The sequence below is a fragment of the Lichenostomus cassidix genome, chromosome 3 (assembly GCF_008360975.1).
Source record: "Lichenostomus cassidix isolate B80296 chromosome 3, HeHo_3.0, whole genome shotgun sequence".
Taxonomy (NCBI): Eukaryota; Metazoa; Chordata; class Aves; order Passeriformes; family Meliphagidae; genus Lichenostomus; species Lichenostomus cassidix.
Genome location: NC_139483.1, coordinates 47,066,407 through 47,091,699, shown reverse-complemented (window position 1 = coordinate 47,091,699; position 25,293 = coordinate 47,066,407). Strand labels below are relative to the sequence as shown.

General features: G+C 38.3%; 1 protein-coding gene across 4 annotated transcripts in view; it reads left to right on the top strand.

Moving 5' to 3' along the window:
• The window catches only part of GRM1 (glutamate metabotropic receptor 1), a 195,238-nt gene that overhangs the window by 133,688 nt on the left and 36,257 nt on the right, over positions 1 to 25,293 (top strand). For all 4 annotated transcript variants that reach the window (XM_085055617.1, XM_085055616.1, XM_085055619.1 and 1 more), the window contains 3 exons: positions 14,685 to 14,931; positions 20,833 to 21,001; positions 22,892 to 23,018. In XM_085055617.1, the coding sequence (XP_084911743.1) occupies positions 14,685 to 14,931; positions 20,833 to 21,001; positions 22,892 to 23,018 (543 nt within the window). The remainder of the gene's footprint in view (positions 1 to 14,684; positions 14,932 to 20,832; positions 21,002 to 22,891; positions 23,019 to 25,293) is intronic.

Genomic DNA, 25,293 nt, shown 5'->3' with positions numbered 1-25,293 from the left:
GTAGTGATCTCAAATTCATGGGCACCTAGAATGGAACCTACCAGGAACAACTTGTCTGAAAATATTCAAATTGCTACCTTTCTTAGTCAAGGCTTTTTTACAGCAGATAAGGTAGGAGAGCTGTACTCTCATTTTATTTCCCAGACAAAGTTACAGACAGCTTTTAAGGCTTAAAGGTGTGGAAGATTAATAACATGCTTATCTGTGATAAAACATATTAATTGTTCGGAGAAGATATTATGGCCAAGTTTTTGTTCATTTGGTTTGTGCTTTTTGTTTCCATGTTTGGAAAAAAGTAGCTACATTTATCTTATATTTTATATTTCCAAAAATACTTTTAAACCAGACTGTCAATCAATATACAATAAAAATAAATATATTTTTTCTTTTGGGATCCATAACAAAAAATGAGATCATCATGAAATGAAGGAGAGGAGCAATATACAAAACCCTTTGTAAACAGCATAGAAGACAGTTTGCAGAACCATGAATATTACAGCAGCATATGACAGAAGTTTTCTGAATCTACACCTACATTTTCCATTTTGGATTTTAACAGTAAAAGGTTGCACTTCTGGGATTAAAAAATCCTCAGGTAGGCCTGTGACCTTCAGCCTTCTCCATTACACAGGTAAACTGATGTTGCTGTAAAGGAAGAGGACACCTTAATCATGCTCCCTTTTGCCTCCTTCAGGCTCCTGTCTCCTGTGCCTAGAAAGAGACAGGGGCATTCCTGACGGTTCAGATTGCCAGAGATGATTTAATCTTTTATCAGGAGCATGGTGAGGACAAAAGCACAGTATCAAAATTAATTGACTTGCTCCTAGAAATCAATTGTTCGTGCAGGTTGTGTATCAGAACAATTAGCAGAGATATAAACATTTAACCAAACCAGTAAGTTAGTCAGATGAAATAACACAAGTACCTGATCTGAACACAAGGCAAACTGCCTTCTGTCAGCCTCCCATGTCTTTTATTAGATGATATCTTCCCTTTCCTCATTTACCTGTAGGTGGAAAGTTTTAATCTCTGTTTGCAATTTTACAGGTTGTCATTACTGGCAGCATTCCCCTATAAATACAGGTGCAAGGGAGATGCAGTGGAGGCTAACACATGTAGGCACAGACCCACGCACTCACATATGTCTAGCTGCAGCCCAGAGATACTCTTTGTACACAAGGATATTTTCTGAAAAATAGCCAGTATAGTTCTTAAAATAAATGGGCTCCTCTTAAAAAGCCTGTGGGCAAGAAGTGGTGTAAAGAACAATAAATTATGAGCCTGAGTGGTAAAACCTAAACGGAGAAAACCACAGCATTTCCTACTCAGAATATGCTGTATTGGTATCCACAGGGAGAATAATCTGATGGAAGGTGTGTGCTCTGAAGAGTAGTACTGCTAAAATAAATCTCTGCTTTCCCACTCGTACTGGGATATCTGGGGAAGTGTGGAAGTCTTTGTGTGGAGAGAGCTAGGGAAAAATGATAAAAGATACTGCAGCTACACTAGGTTGCTGTCTGAGCCAGAAATCCACTGTAGCACAGCAAGGTGCTAGACCAAATGATTTCAAAATGTTTCCTTCAGCTAAGATTTTTGAGATTCATACAGTAAAAAGTTGCTGTTGACTTTCATGGGAATTATGGGAGATCTGTACCCTTAAAAACCAGGCCAATGCTTTATAGATTCATATAGTAGCTTTGGAGGAACCCAAAAGTTCAAAGCTTTAATTTAGCTCTGGATTTAGGCTCAACTCTATAGGAATGAAAAAGCAGGTCTGTTCTCTTCAAAGCAATAGCACTGTATACATCATGCTATGCAGTGAACTGTCTGCTTTCTGCAAAGGCCAGCTTACTCCACTGCTTTTTCAAGGCTTATTTTGTCTAAAAATTCACTTCACAGGGACCCATTTTCTTGTAAGATTTCAAGTACTTCAGTATTTTCTGCATTGTCACATTTGGCTATGCCCAGGAAAAAAAGAGGTGGGCTAAAATGAATGTTTTTAAAATTCTTTCAGACCAGAAAGAATTCTACCTCTGTTTTTCTGTTGAATTTAACATGTGAATACAGATGAGGGCCACTTGCTTTATCTTCTGGTTTGCTAAGCTCTAGTTTGCTGCTAATCAGTGATGCATTGTCCTCATGCAGAAGTTGTTCAGAAACTCCTAATCTTAGCTTAGCTTTAAGAAGGATCATTTCTGTGATACTGAACACAGCTCTGGGCAGATGTCTGGAAGGGAAAATAAAGTGGGTTTTTTGATCCTTGTAATTGTGATTAAATTATTGCATATTTCAAGGGTTACAAGGGGACATTTGAATACTCATAACAATCATTTGAAAACTGTGCTTAATTTCACCAAAACCTGAGTGTACTCTGTTAAATTATAACGTGCCCCAGCTGGTTAAGGTGGCCAAGACCACTTTGCTCCTCGGCTCCAGAGCAGCTGCAGCATCTGGCTTTGGTCCTGGGAAGTCAGGGGTTTTTCTGGAAGCGACTGCATGGTGGCAGGACTGCTGTGTAGCCTGGGCCTTGCACATGGGATATCCATCCCATCGGCTGCAGACATGTGGCTCCAGTGTGCCTGCCCTTCAGAGGCTGTCTTGTGCGAGTGTATGGAGTAGTTAAAACAAACAAACAAACAAAAAAAAAACCAACAAAAACCAGCAGCAAACTTGGAAAAGAAGAAATTTGGAGTAAGCTATATTTCTGCAGAAGTAAGGCACACTGGTGTTAGTATTGATTTGTATTCTGACAGTTGATGCTGGTGGTTTTAATACCATCTTAGCATTAAGAACAGAAGTGAGGAATAAGTGGTTTGTTCTTTTAGAATAATAATAAAAAAAATAATGAAAGAGAAAACCAGTAGCACTGGCTGATATGTCATACACTGTCAGGCAAACATTTTGAAGCCCTTCTAAAATCAATAGTGATTTAAAGTGTAATAAATATAGATATCTTTCCTGCCTGTTCTTCATATTCATGCACTACCACTGGAATTTAAGATAGGAAAAGACCAGCTATGCCAGCTAGTCTGTGCCCTACCATGAGGGGAGCACTCAGTCTGTTTACACGAGGTTTTGACTCATACCTTTGAAGTCCCCAGAATCTCATGCCCTTACACTGACAACCGCTGCCATTACTTAGATGTTTAGCTAAATCTAGCTCAATGAAGGGAATAGAGTTTGTGGTTTGTTCCATTTTCTGTCTCCATGCCAGAGAGGAGCACAGATTAATATGTGTGTTTTATTACATTCATCATATTTTTCTACTCTAACCTAAAGACCCTGACTTTTTGTTTTGGGTATTGTGCTGGTGTCAAATATTTAATATATGCTGAGAATAGATTTCTGTTAACTCCTCTGCCCCATTCGGTGGTAACAATATTCTATGGTTAATATGAAGGTTGCTTATTTTCAACTCTGAACCAGCATTTTCTGATGAAGATGCTCAAAATTAGGCTCCTCAAATACATGCTCTGAGACCTAGATAATTTGGCCTGATTTTTAAGGGTACTGATCTCCCATAATTCTCATAAAAGTCAACTGCAGCTAGAGAAGTTCAGGCATTAATCAAGTCAATTAATTAGGTGTCTGATTATGTATTCAGGTTCCTAATTTAAGTATTGTAAGGTAGTTCATGGTCTGAAAGCTGCAGCACAATTACTGAGTTCCATCTCTTTCTTTCAGATAAGGTCTCGGGCTTCATATAAAAAGCATGACACCTGAAATATAATCAGTCCTATTTCCTGAACTCTCCTTTTTTCTACCATAGTGTGTTACAACGGGACATTGTACAAGGATATCTGACTCGACTTTCATTCTTTTTAATAAGAGTGAAAAGCTTGATTAAAACTAGCCAAATAACATAGAAATTTGCATACATTTCTTTACATTTGTAAATGAATTTGATTTCAAATGTGTTCATTCCTGTCTCATGTAATAGTAGCAGTAAGTTATTATCTGCTAGACTTGATCCAAATAACTGATCTGTTAAGAATAGTGGTTCGAAATATGTCTTTAGTTGAGTGTGCGAGTAAGGCAGCAAGGTTACAGAGCTACCTGAGGGGGAGGGGGAAACTGATGGTTGGAGTATCTTTTTAATTGTTTCTCCCCAGGAGTTCAGGTCATGTAGAAAGTGGTCTCTGTGGAATCCTGTCCTTAGAGAATCTTGGTCAGGATCCAGGATGGCACTGGGGTAAGACTGTAAAGAAAGTAAGAGACAAAGGCCGATCCAAGGTCTCTGCAATAATAACCACATTAAATAATAATGGGATGAAAATGGTGCCAGAGGCCTTGGGAGCATGGACACTTGTGGGATCCTGCAGAGAGATGCTCAGAGACAGTTTGTTGTTGAAGTCTAACTCACAGAAGCTACATGAGACACAGTAAGAGTAACAAATTAAATTCCCTGCTGTTATATTCCCAAGAAAGGGGACAGAAGAAGAGAAAATAATAATAAAAAACCCACCTCCACCCCCCAGAAAAACCCAACAAACCCCCTCCCAAGCCCCCAAAAGAAATCCCAAAGAATCAGTCAAAGAATAAATTGGGACTGGGGTATCATGATGTCAGATCAGAGAACGGCCTCTGATCAAGCTGAGACACATCAACAACATTTCATTCCACTCCATTCCATTCCATTCCATTCCATTCCATTCCATTCCCCCTGTTTGTGAATCTTACATTAAAATAACTGTGCTGCTGCCTATGTCTTTTAAATGCAAAGACTGAGCCTGACCATTCAAATGCCTTTGTCGGCATTAAATTTTAGTCAGCTAATGAAATAATAAGATGGATTTAAAATGCTATATTAGGATTTGAAATCAGCGTCTTTGCTGATTCTATATACAAGCCATTCAATCAAAGAAAAAAAATCATCTGGCATATTTTATCCCTGATTATAAGATGAAGTTTTAATTTTCAATTAAAATAGGAGCTGGGAAATAATATATTGCTACAGAAGGCAAATAATAATTTCAAATAAGTAAAAGAACATATTGTGGTCATTTTGAAGGCAGATTGTATACAGTCCAACAATTAAGAAAAACAAATTAATCATAATAATGATTTGTCAAACTCTCATAATAGTTACTCTGTTTCAAAAAAAGATGCTGGAATCACCTCAAATTATCTTCTATGTTGTCTGTTTCTAGAATTAATATGTAATTTAATATCATGTCCTAACTATCTGAATTAGGGTAGATGTCTTTTAAGCCTAAACTGCTTCTGACTTGATGGATTCCCAAGTTCAGAACCACTATCAGTGTTTTATTGATTTCTGGTTTCAAGTCTTGTGTATCATATTTGAGTATTTGACCATAACAAGCCACTGTATTTCCATGTGATTTCCTGGTCAGTTCCATGAGCCTTCCAATATGTGATCACAGTATTTTAATCAGGAATGAATTTCCATAAGATAGAATGACCAAATGTTGATTATTTTTATGATCAGCAAGTAAGTGAAATATCTTTACAGCATACTTGCTTCATGGTGGAGTTAATTCCAAACATTTTCATTAGAGTGTACATAAACATGAATGTTCCTAATTTTATTGTATTATGATATTTTTAAGTATATTTCTGGTTTGGCACATGACTGGAGCCATGAAAATGATGGCACATAAATACAAAGTCATGTTTCTTTTCAAACCATTTGAACTGATGTTTGATTGGGAGCACAAGATACAGAAAGTGATTTATTTCAAATTGGGGCAGTTATTTTCTTCTGTTGTTTTCCAGTCTATTAATTCCAAAGAACAGGAATTAAGACAATAGCCAAAATGAGGCAATCAATAACCTCAAAACTTAGCATTTTTGGTAGTGTTTTTGTTATGTTGCCTCACTGTTGAACATCCTGTGAATTGTACTTCTCAAGCTGATTTCATTGAAGTACACATAATAATATCACAAGTACAAATCTTTCTTTTTTTATGTTTTCAAGTGAGCTGACTTTTTTCACCGTGCACTGAGCTATACTTTGTAGATCCTTCCCTTTCCATTTCATTAAAAATCAGCCTTCACTGCAGAGCTATTTCATCAAGATCATTCCACTAAAAGCTAGGAACAAGGGGAAAGAATGCTAAAATTTCCTGCCAAGCCTTTAACAGCTCATAGCAGTAGATGTATACAAAAGAAGTTTCAAATGCCAGCTTGCAGGCTTGTTTAGAGGGGAAAGAATCTCAGCGTATAATCCTCATAGGGCCATAAATCCTAGGATTTTTTGTAAGTAAAATTTCTTATGAAGTATTTTAGCCTAGTGGAGAGAAATGCAGAGTCCTCAGGCCATACTGTCATCCCCTACAGAAGCTTTATTAGGCTGATGAGCTTCTGTCAAGCCATCTGCTCTAAGTGGATCTCTCCAGACCTGCATTTAACAGCATGTCCCCTCTACATGAACTTGTGGAATTTCTCTGCTTGTTATCCAGTTTCTGGTTCCTTTTCCTGTTGCTATACATACATTTGTGGATGTATATCCTTGCAGCTTTTCAACTCTGTGATCAGTTCCTTTCAGGTCTCAGCAATAGGCATTATAAATACATGGGAACAATCTGTATAGATTACAAAACTTGTGCTGGTACAGAGCTACACCTTGCCAGGGGCAGCCTAATGAAGGAAGAGGCAGCACTCTCCTGGGGTTCCTGGCACACTGACAGCTGTGCTGTTAGCATGGCCCTTAGGTGGTGCATCATATTTCCCTTCGTGTCCTTTCTTTTACTGCTAACCAACACAAAGGACAGAGCAAGCAATGCACATTTATGGAGAGGAGGAAAAGGAATGTTTTCTCCACCACAGGCCTGTTTTGCCCTCACCTGCCTTCCACTCCAGCAATGCAGCACTGGCAAAGCCATGCTGGCAATTGCTGCAAAGGCCTTCAGCCTTCTTCCAGCCTCTTCTGAAGGCAGACTGGGGCTGCAGCATTGCACATCAGCTGGGAATGCTTGTGAATATGTAATATCTCATCCAGATGTGCCCTGCCTGCTCGCCTGCATTCTTGTGTGGCATCAGGCATGCCCAGTCATTGCATTCACTTGAAACTGCAGCCAGCCCTAGGAAAATGACAGTATTCTCATCACTTGCTCAGCTTCTCTGGGTCGTGGAAAAGAGACACAAGAGAAAATCTCCCTCTTCTCTCTTGGAAAAAGACATATTTGAACACAGCTTTATTGTCTCCCAAAGTATAACCATGACTTACGTGCATTGTCGCTGCTCTTCCTGGAGCCATGTAGCTGTGTGTGAGTCTGAATGTCCATGGGAAGAGGCAGAAATGGCAGAGAGGTTAAGCAAGCTTTAGACTCTTGCATCTGTTTAGCAAAGTTTGCAGACTGGAAAACTAAGGAGGAATTAGATTGGTTTCCTTTTGTTTTGCTCCCAAGTTGTGTGGTGGATGGGTTGAAATGGTGAGTTCAGCCTTGGCATAGGGCTGGCAGCACTGCTGAGTCCCCTTTGTCCTGCCCTGAGCTTAGAGACTCTGAAACTCCCTCTACATCTGATTAATGAGTGAGTCAGCGACTGGTATCATCATTTCTCCTCATAATGTTTCAGTTTCTCTGTGGCACTGTTGTATTTGTGTATGCCAGACTTATTCCAGAGTCTTTGACACTAAGCTCTTAAAGCCCTAATGTGCTTACATAACATGATATGGAGAACCAAGAAAGTAAATTTAATTAAAATCTTTCCCCACTGCTTCTGACACACAGGGAGAGACAAAAGGAAGACATTTCTTTTTGAACACTAGGGAACAATGTGGCATCCTCACAAAAGCAGACAAGGGAACTGAAGACACTGGTGGTGTATAGTATATCTAAAATGGGGATTAATCTTCTAAGGTTTAGGTATTAGACATTTGAAATGAGGGAGAACCTGTACCTTGATGGCTAAATTCACATTCTGGTTTCTTTTAGCCACGGAGTTGACATCTGTAGAAGATATGCTTGTAAAAATAAGTTCAAAAACACCAAATCTTTTTAAATTCAGTAGCAGCTTTATTCCAAGAGGAGAAATTTCGTCGAAAGAAATCACTAACTTTGCTAGTGGTAAAAAATAGAACCTTTCATACAAATATTGCTGCAATCACCATCCTGTTAATGTCTTAGAGAATACTAGTATAAATTTTTGAGGGGCTTTTGCTGAACACCCAGCTTTTGAATGTCTTTCTCTTCTCTCTAGTTTTATACAAGAATAGAAGTATGCTAATCCCAGTTTAAAAACAACATTCACCAGATGTAACAAAGCAGTGGTATCTGAGAGTCTTGTAAATTTTACCATGCTCAGAAAGAAAATAGCAGGGTATCTCAACTGATAACTGTAATTGTATCCTAGCTTTTCAGGGAAAAAAACATCAAATGTAATTGCTTGAATTGAATCTCTTTGCTTGGAGAAATAAAAACCATTTGAAGAATGGAAGCAAAACATTTCTGATTTAATGACATCCTGAAAACAAAGTCTGAAACCCTGTGAACTCCATTTTTTGCTTCATGAGTACTGTAAGATGTCAAATGTTTATCAGCATGTTTTGAAATCTGGTGTGGAACCTGCATACTGTAAGATATTCCTTCATTTCAGCTGCCCCTGTGAAAGCTCTACTTCTTCTCTTCTTGCCAAAAGGTGGAGAAACTTGCAGCTCTAGATAGAGAAATGCATTATTTCCTACAGAGTGGTGACATGATGTGCAGGGGCAAGTTAAGGAAAAATTGATTGTGGGCCGGAAGAGGTTTTTGGATGTTTTCATATAGAGTAACTGACTTGTTGCCTGTGACTTGTTTGTGGACATAATGAGTGCAGTAGCATGAAAAAAAGTTCATTTTTGCCCTCAAGATGTGCAGATTTCATTCAGCCATACAATATTAATAAACAGAATGTATGTGTTATCAAAAAGGCAATATGAAGAGAAAAAAACCAAAAGATGCACAGGTTTTGAACACACTGTCATACTTATCACATCTACAGACATTGTAATCTCTGTTATTCATTTTGCAGTGCCTTGAAGTGAAATTTGTTAAATAATTTTGTTGTTATCTTTCAAGTTAGATAATGTAAAAAGATGTTGTAAATAGAATGTAAGAGGGAGTGAACTGGCAATATTTCTAAAATATCTGAATCAATAATGGCAAATGTGTTAAAACAAATGAAATCCTTAGCAAAAATTATTTTATACAGTCATACTTTTGGCATGGTTGTGAAAGGATTAGCCATTATTGAATACTCCCACGTACAGAAAGATAAGCCAGGGAAGATGACTGACCTGTCTGAACAGAGATCTTTGGCTAGAACCCAGGGTAAAAAAAGAGAGTCTATGCCATTTGAGTGAAGGGGCAGGCAACTCAGATGGACTAGCAGGATTGCATGAGGTTATACAGGAAGAAAATTCGAAGGGCCAAAGCCCAACTGGAACACAATCTGGCTACTGTGGTAAAATATACTAAAGGATTTAGTGGTGCACTTGGTATTGTCAGGTTAATGGTTGGACTCAATCATATTAAAATTGTTTTTGAACCTAAATTACTCTGTGGTTCTAAATAAAATTAAAAATTAAAATATTTCAAGTAATTGGTGACAAAACAGAAATGTAGAATTGACTATATTTTCTCTCCTATGTATACAAAGATGAAACCATAAATAAATAGTTAAGCATCTAACTAAAATGGCTCTAATTTTTCTAAGTAGCCAAATATCCTAAAATTTTACTAAAATCACTGTTAACTAAGTTTGTTCAACACCTTTCATGTGTCATTTAGTTTCCAGAATAATCTTTAATTCTTACCTTTAAGGTGACAGATTTAAAATGACTGGTCAGTTCAAAATGTTGACCTCCTGCCCTGTTTCTTGCAAGATCCTATGACACAAATTTGTCGTGGCTGAATTTGGTCTGGTCTTCTCTAGCATGAGATGCTGTAAGATATGTGACTTCCATTGTTTTCCAAGGACATGCTATGGCACTAGCACATCTCTACACAGATTTGTACAGAGGCAGATGAGCACATTTGGGGATTCTTTTGTTTCATGGGAGTTTTTTTTTTTAATTCAGTTCCCTTGGGCCTGACCAGAGTTAAAGCAGGTTGTTAAGGGCTTTGTCCAAATGGGTCCAAGTGCTGACAGGCTTGAAGAATTGAACACCTCTCTAGGAAGCTTCTTCCATCATTTGGCCACCCTGTGGTAAAGGCAGAGTATGTTGGGACTGAAGGGGAGCATACAAAACCTGCCTCTACACTTTTTCCAATGCATATGGACATTTGCTATGAGCCTGGGTACTACTCTACCAGTTCATACTAGGCATTTTTGGGGGGAAACCCTCTTTACTCTTTGGCATATGCAACCCAAGTATGGGAGATTTATTTTATTTCATTTTCCCAAGAAAATTTTGCCCCAGTTTTCCTTTCAGATTTTTTTTTCTGGCATAAATTAGCACTCGTATTGAATGCAACAATCACCCATACTGTAACTTGCAACAAAGCTAAAATCTCATTTGGCCTACCCATGAAGCATGGCAATCCTGGGAAGGACCACAAATAAAGAAGGCAGTATATACAATTTTTAACACCTTCATACCTCTGTCAGGACCACCGGACATGAAGATAGTTCTCACAACAGTTGCTAGCTTTTTATGTGACCCTAACTATGCAGCAGGTCACCATAGCAAGTCATAAAACTGTTCCAAATTAAATATTATCCTTTACAACAATTTTGCTGAACAGATTTTGGCTTTTTAGTCTAATCAAGAGTCATCTGTGAACAGACTGTGTTCTTTATCAAATGTGTGTGTTTGCTCAAAATTTGCCAACTGGCTAGGTATTAATCAGATTCCCCAAGCAAAATGTTTTTACATTTCTTTCCATCACAAATTCTCTCCTGCCCTAACCTTTCTGAGGACTGCAAACAAAAAATCCTTGGTGCTGAATATGAATATGAAGAGACATCTCCTATCTTTACTCTTACATGAACGTTAACTCATGTCTTGCCATAATTCTAGTAGTATATTTTTTTCTTTATTTCAATTTGTCAAGTGGGATTTGCAAAATATGCTCTCTGCTCTCAAGAGCACTGTTAGCTCCACACTGACTTCACAGCAAAAGCACTAAACTAAATTCATGGTTGCTTCACAGTCAGATCCTTCTAAGTACTTGGCTGAAGCTAGTATTAGTTAGCTGTGAGGCACATTATGGTAAATTAAAAGATCCACAGTGAGTTTCATGAAAATTTGGACTGTTTTCGCTTCCTTCCTTCCTTCCTTCCTTCCTTCCTTCCTTCCTTCCTTCCTTCCTTCCTTCCTTCCTTCCTTCCTGAAACCTGTATTTTGGTTTCACTTTTTGCACTATTGGGAGCATTTTTCAGTTGTCTGCAGACAGGATGTGATGTTTGGTTTATTGCTGGGTTTTGTTTGTTTTGTTTTTTTTTTTTTTTTCCAGTTATGAGTGCATGAGTGTATAGACCCTCGTCCTCCAAGATTTACTAACAGAAACAAAGACTAAAATAATAACTGTGATAAAAAAAAGACCCAGACTACTAAGAAGCTGTTAAATTATTAAAGGAAGATTAGCATTACATCCAATACAAAATTAAGTATGATATTTAGGACGCCTGAATTCTTCAAGGTCATCCAAAAATTAATGGTCTAATTTGAGTGACTTCAATTAATCCAGTACTCACATGACTTACAATTTTTCTTTGCTTAAGGAAAGCTAAGGTCTCTAAAATACAAAAAAAAAGGAAGAGAGTTAACAAAATATTTTTCTATTAGTCTTTGTAGATCAATGATATTTTCTTCCAAGGGCTAAGAAATGAAAAAAAAAGTTTCACTGTTCAGAATTCTGCTTTGCACTTTGTTATATTTCAAAGATTTACTGACAAAAAATGCCACTTTATAGAGAAGCCTCGTGAAAAATATAGTAAAATACTTGCATTTATTAAAAAGTTGTCCTATGAAAACTTAATTGAACATTGTTTTGTCTCTGGCTGAACATAATTACATGATTTCTTTTGTTTTAAAGACCCACACATTTCTTGCTGATTGTCTTAAGCAAATTTTTATAAATGCAAATGCATAAGTCTATTGATAACTTATAACGATAAAAAATATATAAAATGGATTTGACTCTGGGAAGTCCAGTTTAGGGAAAGCATGGCTTCTCATTCTTGGTTTACAGGAAAATGTTTTATTTACATATAGGGATTTTTGTATTACTAGTCTGCAGACAAGTATTCAACTCATTCAGACAATTCAGACAATTCACATACAACTCAAATACAATTATTTCTGTAGATGATGTTAAGGCAGTCACCTCTGCAGTGTGGAACTTTAAGCTTGGAGTCTTAATTTAAGCTAGGTCTTCATTCCAAAACAGTCAAAAGCAAATTCTCCCACCATCAAATATTTATTCTCTTTGAAGATATGTATATTGTATTGAAACATGACAATCCAAATGATGTTTTGCTGAGTGAATACATTCTTAAGGGAAATGGCCTCTTTGTAAAAATTGGCATGTTCTGTTACATTTTGTTTTCTACTTCCAGCAGCCACATGAAGGCTTGCCTGAGGAAACACATAGATGCTATCCTTATCTCCTGCAAGAATTACTGATGTTCATGCTCCTTTCTTTAACTAATTAAGAAATCAAGGAAGTATCTGAGATAAACCTTCAGGTAGAAAAGAGTAGATAGTGAGTGCTGTGCACTGTCTGTTTTCTGTGGTCTCTTCCACAATCTGCTGCCCAGAAGCTTCGCAAGAGAGGACTGCTATGCTGAGCCCAGGCTCTTTTTGTCTTTCATTCACTTAGGGACGGAGAACACCTTCATTTTCTAGCTACAAGAAAGCAGAATCAGCGATAAATTCACAGTGCGCTAATCCTGTGGGACTAATCAGCAGATAAAACACACTGCCAGATACTTTGTTGAGACTATATATTAACATTTACAGTCATACAGACATCTAGGCTATGCTGTACTTAAGTGAGGGTGCAACATGCACTGACATGCTCCCTGCTTCCCTGGGTCAATGTTCTGCCATCTGGCATATAAGGTTTTTATTCTTTCTGTGTTTCTGAACACAAATCTGAATGCTGCAGGTTTTGTGTGATTTGAATGGGAGCTGTGAACCTTTCTCACAGAGGCAGATAGGTTGCCTCTAGAAAGAATTTCTTCAGCTGCTTGGTGGTGCTGGTGGTGACTGTATGACAGCGAGGAGCACATGAACTCATTCAGTCAGATTATGCTATATTCACAAAGCTTTTTAAATTCACCATCACATCTGTTTGCTATGTTCAGCTCATCTGGAGAATAGTTACTGAGGCAAAATTTTCTTGCCCAGCTGCAATGCAACTCAGAGAAAGCAAGATAGACATCGAGAATTTCTGCTCTCCTAATGAATTCCCAGCTGACGTTTCTGAGTTGTAGGGCAAGCAAACTCAGAAGAGCTACCAAATCAGAGCCTTTTGTAATGATAAATGTTAGGACAGTCTTCATGGTTTGATTTGAAAGCAATGTCATATCTACATTAGGGTAAGGAACTGTTTTTTAACTTGGAATGCTTTGGTGATCTTGTAGATTTTTATGTCCTTTCATCATATTAAAATGACAAATATCTCCTCCAACCTGGATTAAAGAAGTGTCAGTTAGCACCTTGTCTCTCACACATCCTACTTCCCTGGTGTACACAAGGTGTTACTTAAACAAAATAACAGAGACTGGATTGCAAATGCCTGTTAAACATCGAGTAACGTGGGAGGCCGACAGATAAAAGCATCTTGCAATTTGGAGCGTATTGTCATTGAATGACTCAAGGAGAAAGAAGCAAAACAAGGAGGTTTCTTACTTCCAGCTGCCTCGGGACCCTGCAGCACAGGTGTGCAGTGCCTTGGGGTCAGAGCTGGCAGTGCTCTGCAGCAGCTCAGGTGGCAGACAAGGCAGGGAGCAGCCCAGGACCCAGCGGGGTCTGGTGTGAAGTGCTGCTGACAAACGACACCCTCTGACCGTGCCGACCCACCTGCAGGTCGCAGGTAAAACCTCTGTGCAGAGAAAACCTTCGCTGCCACATTGCTTCAGATCAGTGAACAGAGGCTTCAATGTCTGCTCGGGCTGCAGTCAAACAGAATCTCCGTTAGCACCACAAACTTTGGCTGAATTTCTGTAGCAATCCTGTTCTGGCACATCTACTACTACTTTTAACTAAAATGTCTTTTTCTGATAATTCGAGAAGTGATGCTGATGCACATTGTTTGCTTATTAACACTGAAAGAGACACTGCTCTCTTGACCCTCAAAAACATGAGATTAAAAAAAACAAACCTTCAAATGTGACAAAAGTTTCAAATTTACAAGGAAATTGCTTTTAAAAATTGTTCCAGCTGAAATCTATCTTCTTGCCACTGGCCTTTTTGACCTTTCCTAGCATAAATAACATTGTGGAATAACAAGGAAAAATTAAAAAAATAACAAACAAAAGATGACAACTTGATTAAACTGGTGCTTTCTCATAAACCATTTTACTTTCAGTGAATTAAAGGTTTCTGGGGTGGTGGTGGGGAGGTGTTAGTTTTATTTCTTTATTTAATAAAATCCCTGAGTGGCACCTTGTCAATGCCTCTAAAACTTTATTAGAGAAATAAGGAAATTCATTTTTATATATCATCGCTTTTCTCATCTTTTCAGATAATTTCATCTTTGTTTATACCAACATTTTTTTTCTTACTATTGTAGGCAATGAGAGCCTAGAAGAAAATTACGTGCAGGACAGTAAAATGGGATTTGTCATCAATGCTATATATGCTATGGCTTATGGGCTACAAAATATGCACCATTCCCTTTGCCCTGGACATGTTGGACTGTGTGATGCTATGAAGCCAATTGATGGCAGCAAGCTCTTGGAGTTCCTCCTGAAATCCTCATTCATCGGTGTTTCTGGAGAAGAAGTTTGGTTTGATGAAAAGGGAGATGCCCCTGGAAGGTAAAGTGGTTTCATCTCACCTAATTAAACCAGAGGCTGGGAAGTGAGGACATTACTGGGTTTGGTGACATAGATTTCTTTGGCTGTTTTGCTGAAACATAAAGCATGCATACCCTAAGACAACTATGGAGTTATCTGGATCAGTCTTTCCAATAGCCATTTGAATAACACTAGTAACACATGGTATCTTATATTGGGACAGGAGCTACAGTACAGGCCAGTGTTTCAGGAGATGACAAACTGTTTCTTCTAGTGTTTCAGGAGATGACAAACCTTGTAACTCACAGACTTTTGCTGGACAAGGTATTACTGGGGCTCAGCACCAGGGTTTTAGTATGTATAAAGCCTAATACAAATGATTGGAATTTAATGAAACATTTGCCTGCCATGGTTTTGAAGAGAGGGCTCTAGAGCACATCTTTTTCCAACTGGAGCTCTGCTGAAACCTTGCCAGAGATTATTTAGTGTTAATTGGTAACTTCCTGTATGATTCTCTTAACTTGTTTCACTCCAAATACAATCAGATCAGTCCCAGGATTTAAAGAAAGGTCTGTGTAGAGCAGGACAAATAATTAGGGTTTTTTTGGCAGAAGTTTCTGTTCCACTCATCGGGGGTCTGGTCCCATCTGTGGCAGCTGTTATTTTCTACCCCCCAGCAGATACAGGATGTATCCAAGCAGTGGGTAAAGCAGCACCTTTGTGGAGTTGGATGTCACCTTTGTTTTTCTTATGGGACCAAACTGACAAAGATCCCTACTTTCATTTAGTTTTGTGGGTTCTGTTAAACTATTTTAACACATGGATTTTTGGTTTGTTTTCTCTTTTAAAATATATTTAATTCAGTTGCTGGAGTGCAAAAGCCATTATCAATTGAAACCTACTCAGGGATTGCTTCACTGAAGTTAGTTTTCCTACTGAGTTATGAAAGTGTTATAAAAGACTCTCTCACTCCATCTTTGGGCTTGTTGCATAAGTGCATCTGAGTGCCAACACCACACAAAGGGAGGGCTCTGGAGCAAAAAAGAGTCTTCATGTTTTTTCATGCCTCCAAAGAGTACTGGTATGACAGACGGGTCTTAAAACAACTCTTATCTCTATTACTAGGCTTTATTAGCAAAACCAGCCAACATTTTACCATTTTCTATATTGTTATGTTCTTTTCTGTAGTCCTATTAAAACAGTATATACATTTAAACAGTTTGTTACATTTAATTAGTAATAAAAAGATAGTTAGTTCGGTCTTGTTGAGCATTGACTTCAGATTTATTTTAGTTAAAAATACAGATCATCTAGGTCAGCCTTTGAAAGTAGAAGCAAGCAATTCCCTTACATTCTAACACATACTTATCGACACAAATGCATAAATCAAGTCTTTGCACATATAATTTAGATAATACAGAGAAATTACTGCTTAGTGCAGCTTTATGCTTTTTGCACACTATTTGTGTCCATAAAAACATTACTCCAGCTTTGCATATCCTGCTTTTTCTGTCTGATAGCTATTTGGTTTGATGTTTAGATGTAATTTTCCAATTTTAGCCTAATTCTTATTTATTATTTTGTCACCCAAGAGCATTTTCACAACTCTCATCAGTACCAAGCATGGAATTAGACTGAGCGGTTGCTAAATTGAACACATAAGAGAGTTTATATGAGGATATTGCTCTGAGTATGCCAGAATGATAGAATTTATTCCATCCATCATGTTGGTCTATAGCAAGGTTCATTTTTCTTGATTCCCTGGCCTACTCAGAATTTGATAGGTTATTTTAGGTAGGGGGGTTTTTTGTTGTGGTTTTGCATTTCTATTTCCACAGCTGGAGCTAGCAAGTCTGGGCAAGGAAATCCAAATAACCTTTTTATTATTCATTCTGTAATCCTTGGATCAATCTGTGACATTTATGACAGGGGCAATATCGTATCAGAGAAAGGCTATATGTGTATGAAATGTGATCTGCACAGTCTGTCAGATCCTTGTATGCCAGCAGTAGTTTAACAGAATTGTCTTTAGCTTCAGATTGGCTGTAGGGTTGCCACAGCTTCTTGTGGAAAGGCTGTCTGTGGATCAGTGAACAGACCATAGCACTTTGTCAATACCCAAAAGACTTTTTGTACCTCAGCAAAATGGAAACATAAACATCACATAAAACACCTAAGTACAGTGCAGTGAAATTTCCTAGTTTTTGGCTTTTCTATGCCAGTGCAAGAATGTCACACAAATGTGTAAAAAGTTTTTATATATCCTGTCATCAAATCATGTGAACAAATCAACTGCATAAAGTGGAATAATACTCCTTCTTAGAAGGCAGCAACCTTCCTCATAATTTTCAAAATCTGTAAGGTTCTTCAAGCAATTGACTCCTACAAACTCCTAACTGCAATCATCAGGGGTAGAGCAGATAGAGTTTCCTGTACTTATGTCTGACTGGCACTCCCATAATGTCCTGTTTTGGAACCCTTGCAGCTTCATGAAACCTTAACCATTTGTATAGATACAACTCTTTTTCTATCTCAGGCTCAATTCATGGTTTCAAGCTTTTATCAAAATGAGATTATAAAACACAAACATGTTGTCAAAGGTGTGTGCAGAAATATGAAGCAGACTTTTATTGGAAGTGCACAAATGCAGTCATTTAGCTGATTGCACTGCCTCTGGGAAAAATGACGTGGCTGTAACTCTGGAAACTCAACTCATGTGCTCGCTGTTCTGTCATTAAGAACATGCTGGTAAATTTGCTGCACTTTTTACTTTCATTGAGTAGCTCCCATTTCCTTTCTCTGTAGTAATCATACCACTCAAATTTCCAGAAATGGCTGGAGAAGGTGTGAAGGATGCAGTAGTCAATATGACATCCTTCTCTGGGATAGAGAGATACATTCTTAATTCTAGTCTATTCTAGGTAATTACCTCCTTTTACCTTGCGGCTGATATGAAGAACCTCACCTCTCTAGAACAAATTATTTTTATAGACCTCTGACCATAAAATGCTTTGTGACAACAGGCAGGAGAAATTTCAGCCCCTACAACTGACCTCTGATGTGTGGAGAAATACTGAGGTTCACAAAATAAGAGAAATATTTCACATAACTAACATTTCATCCTAATTAGACTTGGACTTAAAACCATGTAAATCTATTTAGTTCAAACTTTCCAATAGCTGTTGTGGCTTTAGTCATGACAACATTATCAACTCCAATGCTTTGGGTAAATAACCAAATTTTGCCGTAGGCAAAGCCTTCAAGCTTGTATGTAAACAATTTTTTTCTTTTTTAAATATGCTTTTCTGATTTGGCATTTGAATCCATAGTTGGTTGTTTTGTCCATTTACATCCTGGCATTCCTCAGCATTGCTCCTTCTCATCCTGACTTCCAGGATAGCAAACATCAGTACCAGTCTGGTATTGTGGCTGTGGAAAAAGGTAACTTCAGCTAGTAAGAGTGTGGCTGTGACCAGCTGACTAATATATTGGCTTGCTTTACAAGTAACTTGTTCATAAGACACTACCTATTGTGTCACATCATTCCCAATATGCCAGAGAGATTGCTCCTGTATTAAAAGAAGGATTAATTTTCTTACCTGCAGAGTGTTTTAATGGGTTCTTTAAATGCTGCCATATGTGTGTGAAATACAACTGCCTCCAAGAAGCCTCTCTTCGAGCCTCACAACCCTGGCAAATTCCACTTCTTTTGGGACCAAAATTTTTAGCATGGACACAGCCCAAAATTATTACTGATGTACATATGTGAGCAAAGGGATGGGAGGAGGTCTTCCAGCACTGAATTTGTCCTTGCTCAAAGCACAGATTTTTCATTAAGGAAAAGAAGGAAAGGATAAAGAACTTTAGCATGTCTCCATATACCAAGGGTATTTGTTAGACCACACTTTTCCACTTAAAATTCAAGTTGCATATCAAAGCTGCAAACATTATACTACAACTTGTCATAAAGCAAGGCTGTGTAAGAGCTTTTAGTCTACTTTATTCTTTGACAGGTAACCTATAGGAAAGGGAATAGTATTACAAGAACACAGAAGAAACTTTTAATTGATATTGCATTAATGTCACTCTGTGCCTTGTAATGTATTTTTGTAAAAATGAAAACTGTGTGCAGGCTCAAAAATTCCATTAAGGGAATGTGAGATTTTAGTAGTCTTTTATTCCCCTTCCTGAATTAATTTTCCAGCCCAGAGTAACTGATTTTGAATCAGTCTAATATAAGGTCAAACTAAAATCCAAGTACATTTTTCTTGCTAGGAAGAGGCGTGTACATTTCTGCTGAGTTTTACTCCTGTCTGTTGAGTCTCCATTACGAAAGGCTTGACTCTCACTATTTCTTGCTATCCTGAGTTCTTGCAGGCCTGCAAACAGCTTTTTTTTTTTTTTTTTTTTTTTTTTAGTCACTTCCTTTAGAAGAGCTGGGATATGAGAAGCAATTGTTCACTAATGAATTGGAAATTTAGCCCTTTCCTAAGCAATGCCTTGATTAGTGCCAATTGCCAACCAGTGGAGCTGCTTCCTGCTTGGAGCTCCATCGAACTCGGTGACCGGAATCCCTTGTCACACGTGACTCAGTGGAACTCTGCAGTGGCAGTGGCATTATCTGAGCATGCATATTTGCAAAACTGAGATCTAATTACAGCTGTAAATATGCATTTCTTTAAATCATCTTTTACTAGAGAAACCCAAAAGACTGAGTTAAGATAATTGCTCTGCTCTACTCCAGAGAATAATTCTAGTACCTCTTCCCTCTCTGAAGTGTAGAGAGAGTTGAGATTTTGCATGTTTGAATCTCAAAATGGAAAAGAAAGAAATGGATGTCTCTCTCTTAGCTCACAACCAAATATCCCAGTTTTATTTATGGCTCACACTTTGCTTATCTTATCTTTCATTCTTAAAGCATGTACAGATTAGCAACACCCATTGTAAACAAAAGATTTTTTTCTCCAGAGACTGAGACAATCCAGTACAAAAGAGCAAGGCAGTAACTCCCAGGCTTAGAAAAGAGAAGATGCTTTGTTATTTTCAGCTCCAATGCTGATTCCTTGTTCTCAATCCTCTTTCACTTGTCATTTATTAAACAAAGCCCTCCCCCTCCTCATCTTGAAAGACAAGGCTGTAGGTTTAGCCTCTTTTGTAGTTCTTCCTCTCTGTGCACACTCCAGCATTCATTCTTCCATTCTTGCTTATTTCGTACTAAGAAACCAGCCACATTCTGTGGGTAAAATAATAGAATAATTAGCAATAACAGATGTGCACACATTAGGTCCAACACATTGAAACCAATGGTGGAGGCTGGATGTTTACTGTAACAGTTTTTTATGCTTCCTTTACCTTAGCCTTGGGAAATGCTCTCCTACTTGCCTAGGGTGAGAAGTAAATGTTGTGACTGAGCTACTAACTTTTCCTGAGAGAATCACTGGGCTGCATAACATGAATAGTTGAGCTTAGAGCTTACAGTTAACTTACGGCAAACCAGTTCAGTTGGTTTGACCATTGCTACTTAAGAGCTTCCAGCAAGGCTATATTACAGCCAACCTGCATGGAGACACCAAGTCAATTTTAAAGATGTATTGAAAAATTACTTGAAAACACAGCATCCAGACATTGCCAGCATGTCTTTAGCAGAGTTTGCTGTCTTTGGTGTGCCGCTCCTCCTGGACACACAACTTTACCCATGGCTTTTATGCAAGCAAGGCAGGCAATCAGCAATTGTATGGCAATCAGAGCTGACATTTCTTGTGATTCCGCTGCAAATCCTACAGGATTTGGGGTTTTTGTGAAACCTAAGTCCTTGGTGTTAAGGGATAACACAAATATTTAGAGGCAGAAGGAGAAGAGCAAGGTAGATTTTTGTCCTTTATGTTGCATGACAGTGACTCACTTTCTCTTTTTCCCTTGCAGGTATGACATCATGAACCTGCAGTACATAGAGCCCAACCGCTATGACTATGTCCTCATTGGGACCTGGCACGAGGGTGTGCTCAACATTGACGACTACAGGATTCAGATGAATAAGAGTGGAATGGTCCGATCGGTGTGCAGCGAGCCGTGCCTGAAGGGCCAGATTAAGGTGTGCCTCTGACACATTCTGCTAAAGGAATGTGAATATCCAGTCAGTGTTTCTCCCGAAACCCAAGCAAGTTTCTCTCAAGCCAAGGGATAGGACTTCCTTTTCTTCAGGAGAGTGAAAATTGTAGAAAGACTACTAGATTAACATCTTTCTTTAACAATACTGTATACAGGCCCATATTTTCTAAAATTACCCTTTGCAGGGATGCAGAATCTACTAGTGTGACAGGATTTGAATTTCACCTTATGTGAGAAAGATTTTCACTTAGTCATTGCCTACAACATTCAGTGGCTGTGATTCACATGGGGGCTGATCTTGAAAACATCGTGACCCATGGGAATCCAGTATTTTGTTCCGGCAATAACACCTGCAAGGAAAAGTTAAAAAAAAAAACAAAAAAACCCCACGCCTATTTGTATCTCATGTTCACAACAGGAGGAATGGAAATACAAATGAAATCACTCTGTGTTTACCAAAGGGTAGCACTTGCATCAGGCTACAAGTAATTTGCAACCACTTATGTCTGGATCACATAAAGACATATTTCACCACTATCAAAACAGTATGGATGCATTAAGTTTAAAATGGCAAGAAGCCCATTCAGCAAAATCTCCTTAGAGCAGACCTTCCCTTCTATTTTCATTTAATAAGCACATTTGGAGCTTTTTATTTCTATATTGCTACTCTAAGCAATAAGCGATTGATGATTTGGCAAAGGCGCAGTGACATGCTCCAACAATCTTGGAGGAGAAACATTATTGATATTTACTACTCTCCAAAACATCTCTTCCCTGTTTTTAAGATTGTGCAGTTTGTGTATGTGTGTATATGTAAACACCATGCATACAAAATGCCAGCTTCAGCTCTCGTTGAAGTCTATTGGACTCTCTCCACAGACTGCAGGAGGAAATGTTAGCAAAAAAAAAAAAAAAAAAAAAAAGCCCACAAAGCCAGTATTCAATAAAACAAATATTTTGCATTTCACTACTGTACTTATCTCTGCATATATATGGATAGGAAGATCCAGAAGAGAAGGCTGGATTCCTCCTTCCTGGCAAACAAGGCCAGAGTCTTTGTCAGAGCTCAATGAGCTGGAGATATCCTGAATCTTTCTTTCAGCCTCAGGGTGGTGAAACTAGGAGTCAAGACAAGGAAATAATCCTTTCAGCATTGGATCATTACATTTACCAGCTCTCACAGAACAGAAATAAAATTTTCAGGGACATTTGTCCCTAAAAGAGCTGTTCTGATACATGAGGTTAATCACTGCTTAATGTTCTGGTTTTCTCAACAGGAGCTCCATACATCCTTTTAGCAGGATGTTTTGTAATTTGCTCCTATGTCAATTTTTATTTTGCACTTGTGTAATGAGCCCCAAAAAGACTTCCACATAAACTGGAATTTATGTGTATGTGAATGTGCCCGTGTGTACATATATGTGTATATATATTTATTTGCATGGATTACTCTTTTTCCTAACCTTTGACTTTGTTTACTACTTTTTACTATGCAATAGATATTAAGTCTGTGCTGAGCTGCTTCTCCTGACCTCTGCCATCTTGCAGATTAAGCCTCTAGTTTGATTGAGAATATGACATTCACTATGCCTCTATACCAAAGGGAAAATGGTTTTGTGCTTTTAACTCAGAACTGCTCTCCCCAAAACTAAATAAAATTGTGCCCAGAGGTTATCCTTGAACTCCTAAGCACTCCTAAATTTTAATACTTAGTGATAGATACAAAATCATGATTCATATTTTCTAGCTCTTTGAAATGCGCCATACACATATGTCATATTTTAAACAATCTATGTGTTATGTGTTTGCATGGGGGGGTGGTTCTTTGTTGTCTGATAGAGGATCAGAACTGAGGATGTATCTTTTATTGCAGGTGATCAGGAAAGGAGAAGTGAGCTGCTGCTGGATTTGCACGGCTTGCAAGGAGAATGAATTTGTTCAGGATGAATTCACATGTAAAGCCTGTGAGCTTGGCTGGTGGCCGAATGCTGACCTGACAGGTAGGGATGTGTCCCTCCAAACTCATTCCCTTTCTACAGGGCACGAGGAGAATGCCGTGTGCTGGACAGTAAGATGGTAACATGCAGAGATATTCAAGGTGCATACTTGGACATGCATTCCAGTGCAGCTTAGAGTGTCTTTCAGCTTAGTGCAACAGCAGAGACAATAAAGACAGAAAAATTTCTGCCAAGAAGAAATATTATAATCTGTCTGTTCCTTTCCTTCATTTAGCACAAGTATTAATAAAGCTGTTAAGTCTGCTGATGAACTCATCAGCATTTGCTGCAATTTAGCAGTGACTATCACAAGACTTCAGCACATTCTTGTCATATTGACTTGATACTGTTTTATGATCATTTTACCATACAATTAGTAGCACTTTATCTGGGATTTCAGGACCTTCAGTAACTGGTAACTGGACTCTTGTTTTGTATAAAAATCATTCTTACTGCACCCACCAGCAAGAGGAATTTCAACAAAATCCTCATAAAGGCTGTCTGGAAAGAGTTAGTATTGGTCTCCCTTGTGTATACGCTTTGGATGAGTTGTGTGCTGTGGCATCCTTCTGTATATTTTTTACTTATCAAGGTCAACCTCCACACCTGCTCTGGGCTTTGCAGCAACCATTACACCCAAAAAATAGCAATAACACATTGAGAAACATGATCCTGACCTTAATGTTTGCTTTGTATCACTGTGAAAGACTAGAGGCACCTCTGCCCCATGTCACCTCTGCAAATCTTGTTGAATCTGTCAGCATTCATCAGGGCATCATTCCTAGTCAGAGAAACAATCTGATCAGCTAGCCGAAGATCAAATGTGCGACTTATAACACCTTTGTCCTTTACGATTACTGGCTGGCAGCTAGATGTTGCTGCAACATTTAACACATAGACAAAATCCTCAAGCTTCAATTAAATTGTTCTATGAGATACTTTAAGCTAGTCAGTGAAGCCAAATGAGCTCTCAGAGGATGTATTTTGTGAGGGAAAGCTAGCCACTTCTCCAGGTAAAAATTAATCACAAGGGACTGGGAAATGCGACCTGTTTTGTGTCTTCGTTTTCTATGGAAATTAAGTAATGGTCATGTCCCAGATGGGTGTGTAAATGTCTATATCCCATACCTCCTACTCCCATCACCCCCACCCCAATCCTGCTCTGGTGTGCAGCTGAACCTACAAACAGATTTGTCAGGATACAGAAATCTCAGTGATCATTCAAACCCTTCAAGTTTCATGTCACTGGGTTGTAGGGAGAGCAGTTAATGAAAAATACCTTCTGTAAGGACCCAAATTGCAGAGAAATGTCTGGTATTAAAAGAAATTTTTTTAAAAATCCATAGAACTCTTCATATATGTCCTGATCATTGGAAAATTTAATTCCTGCTCCTAGGACACCAGAGTCTGCTAATTTTAAAGCAGCTATTCATAGAGAACCAGGTTTTTTGCTGGTCTTGGAAGTTTACAGAATTGTTTGCACTGAGTCTTCAGGGAAGAAAACTGTGACTTATTGATTAAAAAGAAGCCAGAACGAGAACCTGGTGAGAGATCAATGTGCACTTGAGAGAATATGGTTCAGTACTACCAGCTGCTCAAAGTAGCTCAAAAGGGGTCATGTCAAAATGACAGGCGCTGCTGAAAAGAGTTGCGGAAACCATCAGTGCTGGAAAAAATCTCCAGGGCATGTTGCAATCTATTAACTTTTAATGAAATCAGTAGATGACCTGCTGATTTGTGTTTCTTCTCAGCAAGGAGACTGGACTGCTGCTGTTCTAAGATCACAGTAACGTCAGCCAAATGACAGCACAACAATCGACTTATTTCCTAGAGAACATTGAAATGGCAGTCTGCTCCTGCACAGCTTCTTCAGTCTGTCTTATTGAAGAAAAAGCCTTCTTTTTTAAAATTGATTTACTTGAACCATACTACAAGGTACAAAGCTGTGAAGGGAAGCTGATGCCATTCTAATCCTTAGAAGAGGGTGATTTATCTAGATAAACTCTGTCTCTTGAACTTTGTGGGAGTCACCATTGGTATGATTTAATTTGGAATTCTCTTTTCTCGCCAGCACTCCCATCAAAAGTGTTTTTATAGCTTGATTTTATGTGTTGTATTCATACCCTGACAGTCACCATAGCATCTAGACACAGACGGTAACATCTCACAGTGCAGATTGTTTTTCCCTTTGCCTTAAATCTTAAATGCTAAACATGTATGTGGTTTTAAACTCATTTTCCATCACAGATGGAGGCTCTAAAATCCTTAATCCCTTTAA